The sequence below is a fragment of the Etheostoma spectabile genome, chromosome 1 (genome assembly GCF_008692095.1).
Source record: "Etheostoma spectabile isolate EspeVRDwgs_2016 chromosome 1, UIUC_Espe_1.0, whole genome shotgun sequence".
NCBI classification, from domain to species: domain Eukaryota; kingdom Metazoa; phylum Chordata; class Actinopteri; order Perciformes; family Percidae; genus Etheostoma; species Etheostoma spectabile.
In genome coordinates, this window is record NC_045733.1 from 24,025,561 (window position 1) to 24,031,560 (window position 6,000).

The window sequence follows — 6,000 nt, forward strand, 5'->3', positions numbered from 1 at the left end:
CATGAATGCGAGATTCCTGTGTGTCTCGCAGGTCCAGATGCAGTTTTGAGCATTGCAGACCTTTGGAGCCCTTACAACGCTGGAAAATTTTACTGCATACGCTTGAAAGAAAGTTCCGGTTTTAGACAACCTGGGTTTTCTTTTCATAGTTTTTTGCCAATTGCTAAGATCTGAGATTTAAGTGAAACTGCTAAAAAAAAAAAGTGAGAAGAGCGCATATTTTAAACAAACTTATTTGGGAGAGTTTTGGGGAAAGTTTCCTGCGGCAAAAGACACAAGAGTGGTGAGATGAGTGCAGATTTTAAACAAACTCCCAAATCAGCCACACTTTTTTGAAAGAGAAAATGTTCAACTTTGTCTCACTGTATTTGTCGTCATTGTGCACACAGAACGTTTACTGTTAAATGAATGATTATTAGCGATGTTTTCAAGTGTGCTATCTTTGGGTTTAGATAATTTGGCTAAACTGTAAGCTTGTTTACAAGCTGCATGATCGATTACTAATTTCCTAACCCAGTTTGTTGTAGTGATGTCGCCCAGTTCCCAGATCTCAAGCAGTTACTTTGGCGAGTACAATTTGATCAATTTATCAATTCATTAGACTACAAAGAAGAAAACCTAAGTTGTATTGAACAAGAATTTTCTTTAACTCTCTTTACAGTTGAAGGGATATCAACAGTAAGAAAAAGCATCATCCTGAACCCTTTCTTTGTTCAGTTATGGGCAATCACAAAGACAGTACTTCTTTTATGCCTCATAGAAAGCATATTCTGCATTCCTTATTTTGTGTTTTGCATATTAATGTGTTACTCTACATGGTGATGTAATGAAAACACTTAGCTGCTTAATGTTTACAGAATAAAATTTCTGTCATTTAGGACCTATTCTTTGTGGCGGAAGGTTGAGTACCAGATTTGGCTTGTATAAAAAATAAAAATCCTTTTGAAGCAACATTTTACAGCTCTCGATTCGATTTGATTCCGATCTTAAGGCTCACGATTTGATTCAACATCAATTTTCAATTCAAAACCAATATTTGATTAAAAAAGATTCAAAGTATGTAAATGTAATTACTTTTCCCATGTATGTATGTATGTATGTATTATTCCTGTGGATTTGTTAATTTGATATTTTAACATCAATAAATAAAAGTAGGTATCTATCTATCTATCTATCTATCTATCTATCTATCATGTGATTGCAGTTGACATACATTAAAAAATTGAAAAAAATTATGAATTGATTTTTGGAATTCTATGAATCAATTTTGAATCGGTAGAGCTTGAATTCATATACAAATCGATTTGCCCACACAAACGGGCGCGTACACACACACACACAACACACACACACACACACCACCACACCACACACCAACACAACAACACACACACACACACACCACACACACACACACAACACACACACACACACACACACACACACACACACAGGGATAAGTAAGCTTGGCAGGGAAGTAAAACCAAAGTTAATTAGACTAAATCTCATTAATAGCTCATTACTGTTTAATTCCAACTGTGTAAAGCTCTGATTTTCATGGAAACAAAAGACTGTACAGTGTGTGTGTGTGTGTGTGTGTGTGTGTGTTAAGTAATTGTGTTAAAGGTTAGAGCAGACATTACTTTAACCCTTACCAACATGTTCTTGTTGAAGTCTATAAGAAAAAGTTGATGATCACTTCAAGCATTTTGAACAACGCACAATTTAGGCCCCTTTCTACCCAAGTGGGGTTTACACACAGAATCAAGACTAAAAACACCCAGTCAGGCTTCTCTGGAAGTCATTAAATACATTTTTGGACAGGCTAGGAAATGTAATATGCAGCTATATAAATGATAATAACAATAATATTTAAATATTATACTAATGTATCACAATCATATTTATCCTCTGTGAGGCATGTTCATCCAATGACCTGACTTACTGTGTGTGTGTGTGTGTGTGTGTGTGTGTGTGTGTTCAGATTTGTCTGTTATGTGTAAATACCATAAAACCTAAACCTTTCTGACCATAAATCTCCTGGATCGAGCATTTGTCATCACTTCTTGACGTCAACACCACCTCCACAAGGCCAGAGGAGGGCGCTGCTTCCAGGAGCCTTCAGGTTGGACTTCCACTCATAAACAGTGGTCTAATTTTCACATAGAGACCAGGTGCAGCACCAGCTCTCCATGAGGCGTCTAGGCTTTGATCTCAGTGGATGGCTCATAATGCTTTGAGTTGTATACTGATGTATTCAAATAGCTCTTTGCACATAAATCTTGTTAAGATCTGCTTTTGACTGATTGTGTCTATGTCATTTATGTAATGTGTGTCTGCACTCCTCACCTTGCTGGCCTTCAGCACATTTATCTGGTCTTCGTTCACTGTGTCCTTGTTCTTTTCCAGGAAACCTTCACACTGGTATTCCACCTGCTCGACAACAACAGAGCATAATACCTTTAAGGGACATTTCACTGGAAATTACAGTTAACCTACACTTCCTTGCAGTTCTGTGCTCATAATCACATCACTGCAAGTGTGTTAATACAAATAATTTGACCCAAAAAAGCATGTGTATTCACACTGTCCTAATGCTTAGGGTACATTTATAACAAAAAAAAAATGTTTCATTGCCTTTTTCTCCTCCCGGAGTGCTTTTAGTGCTCCCCATGCAGCAAACAAAAGGCACACACAACTTCAATCTCCCTTTAGTTTGGTTAGGCCGGCTACACATTGGCTGCGCGGGCGTAGAGTTTCTGTTGCTTGTTTTCTATGTCCTACACACCAGAAATGTGTCTGACACGGCGCTGCTGCTGCTGTTGCTGCTGCTGCTGCTGCTGCTGCTGCTAGGTGATGTACAGGGAGGGCTATCTTGGAACACAGCGCCGATTCAGATTCAAACTCTTAAAAATGGGTAAGTGGGCTGTCTTTTTATTTCCATAACACTAACAACTTTGTGGAGCTGTAAAGAGCCTATATGGCAAGCCTACCTAATTTTGGACCCTCACACAAAATTGATTTAAATCATTTTTTTTATTAGGCCTACATTTATATCTGTATTGATATCAAAACCTAGAGACTTTCAAACATCAAAATGCCATTTTATTAATATGCATTCATTTTAAAATGACATACAAACATGTTTTCTTATTCTATTTTGCATGGAAACGCTTTCAACACGCTTGTGTGTTGCGTGAAAAATAGGCGCTGGTTCTATTTCTAGTAGGCATGTGTTTTCGGCGTGGCGTGAGCCGCGCGTGAGACATGCGTATCACACAGGCAGTGTCTAAGCTCTAACCTGTTAACATGAGAGCCGAAATAAAAACGAACACGCCATGCAGCTGATACATCCAGTGTGTAGCCAGACTTAGAATGATAATAACTCAGTGCCAAAGAGTGGGAGAGACAGGGAAGGAGGAAAGAGAAAAGGAGTTAAAGAGAGAGCTACAGGCGGACCAGCGTTTTAAGAACACATCTGTTTACCTCCTGTTGGCAGGGAAGGGTTGTCATGATGAGGACAGAACCAAAACATACATGGACAACATACGGAGACACAGTGACAAAAAGAGACAATGACATTAAAAAGAACGAAAACCCACAATTAAAGTTCAAAATTATTTTGACCCCCACTAAAAACTATAACACACATCTACACTACATTTCAAACAGAAAAGTAAATAAAACCAGGCAGACTGATGATGAGGCTGAACTAGATGGAAGGAACGTGATGGAATGAGGATTTCGTTCCAGAACACTTTGGGAGTGCATTTCCCCTGGGCTCTGAGGCTGCATGAAGTATAAAACATGTCTGTGGCTTGAAGGCCGCCACACAGTGGAATTGTTATAATTTCAATCAAATTCCTGGACTGCAATGCATCATGGGAAAGCTCTATATCAAGCATTTCTTGAGTGCCCTGTATTGATTAGACCTGCAAGCAGACGTAGGCATGAATGCGAGATTCCTGTGTGTCTCGCAAGTCCCAAGGCAGCTTTGAGCATTGCAGGTACTTGGAGCTATTACAAGGCTGGAATATTTAACTGCATACGCTTGAAATGAAGTTCCTGTTTTAGACAAGCTGAGTTTTCTTTTTACAGTTTTTGGCCAATTGCTAAGATCTAGGATTTAAGTGACACTGCTACAAAAAATGTGAGAAGAGCGCATATTTTAAACAAACTTATTTGGGAGAGAAAATGAAGGCAAACGGTAAAATGTAAACATTGATCATAGTTCTCTTGGTTTTGCGTCAAATTGAGGTTGCCAGTGATAGCTGCAAGGTAAACAGTAAAGCCTTAACAGTAGCTCAGGAACAGACAATGATGCAAGTGTATTTAAATACAACAACATCAATCTTTGCAAATGTTTGGTCCAAAGTATCCCCAAGGATCCCATTTTAATATCAGTGGACTTCATGGAAAAGCCTGCTTTAGTCCTTGGCCCCGTTTATCTGTAACCTGATAGTGAGGATCTAAAAAAAACAAAACATTAAAAATAACACGCCGTCATACAGCACCTTATTACACAATTGGAAACCTATTAAACTGGACTGGATTACACTAGTCAAACACACACACTGTACAGTTGCAGAACTGATTTCTTGTGTGAAAAAAAAATAACATTATTAGCCCACCTTGTCGGCGAAATGTTGAATGATGAAGGCGCGGTTGGACATGCGTGGCTTCTCAAAGAGGGAGCAGGTCTTTAGGTGGGTGTTGTAGAGTTTCTGAGCCCACGAATCATCCGAGCCTTTGGGCATCTGGTATAGAAAGGAAGAGGCAAAGTGGAAACCATCAGTAAGAAAATGTGCATGTAACCATCTGCTTAAAAATACACTGAGAGACAAAGAACTGAACATTTCAAGCAATCTAAGGTATCGAGTTATTAGATTGGATTACAAGTGTGTCTTTTTTTTCTGGTTACACAGTGCATGGCAAAATCTTTTCTGATATTTCTTTGCCAAGAAGTAAAACCAAATGTCAATTTTGTGTTAGCGATAGGCTGCAATTACGTGAGCAATGTGGACCACCTCAAATGTCAACAACTTGTAAAATGACCTCGCGGTGGAACCACAGAGAGATAAGTCAACAGCATTGTTAGTGAACTGGCTTAGCTGTAAAAGTGTGTAGATGGTGCTGATATGAGCACCGCCTTTACACTGCCTGCAACCTGAACATTAAATTGAATCTTTAATAATAAATTCAACCAAAGCTCAGCCCAACATTTGTGTGAAGTGTTAACAACAAAATAAAAAAAACGTACAATCCAACTCTGAATTGAATTTAACTTCATTGCTTACGCTCAAAAGTGCTCATTGCTTCATAGTGTGTTTCAGAGTTCCTGCAAGTGAATGCTGATGTGAACTATAAGTGTAGGTGTTGGAGATTCAAGTCTATTGTGTGGTGGAAGGCAGTGACAGGTTGACTGTCAAAAAAAAAGTACAGCAAAATGTGGGTGTGAACGTGTGGATGCTTGTCCATGAGACGTTTATCCACAACCCACAAGCCTCTGATCAATATGCAGCACTTTACTTCTCCTGCTTGTTTACATTTTTGAGCAAGATTTTATTCCACTAACAGTACTCATAGGTCATCAAATCTCATGTTATTGTGTGTCCTTAGCTTGTGTGCTAATGCAGACTTTTGTTAAAGATGCCCTGCCGCACGTATTTTATAACTTTGTGGTAATGTCTGAAGTTTTAACATGGACTCTGTAACATTTTTTTTTAAAAAAATGCCTTTTTTAAGCCATTCTAGTGTGGTATAAAAGACCTGCAGGAAGACTCTGTGCCAGTTCTCATTAATCTTCAATGAGCTAAGCTGCTTGATTCTGACTGGCTAACAGCTAGCCAATGAGAGCCTGGCTATCAGCATCCTTTACCCAGTGCAAATGGGCGAGCTCATGAAATGTAATGAGCTCAGGCAACATGATGTCAGACTAACCAGCTTTTGTTGTTTTTGTTTGTTTTTGGCATAATTTCTCCACTTATTTCTTTTCAGTGG

At 38.8% G+C, this 6,000-nt stretch overlaps 1 protein-coding gene across 15 annotated transcripts in view; it reads right to left on the reverse strand.

Moving 5' to 3' along the window:
- Positions 1-6,000, reverse strand: part of myo5aa (myosin VAa) — a 56,626-nt gene that overhangs the window by 23,104 nt on the left and 27,522 nt on the right. For 8 of the 15 annotated variants that reach the window (XM_032516435.1, XM_032516427.1, XM_032516394.1 and 5 more), the window contains exons 13-14: positions 4,632-4,757; positions 2,350-2,436 (exon numbers count right to left, since the gene is read on the reverse strand). In XM_032516435.1, coding sequence (XP_032372326.1) covers positions 2,350-2,436; positions 4,632-4,757 — 213 coding nt within the window. The remainder of the gene's footprint in view (positions 1-2,349; positions 2,437-4,631; positions 4,758-6,000) is intronic. The other 7 variants (XM_032516493.1, XM_032516418.1, XM_032516439.1 and 4 more) reach the window with 1 other exon arrangement.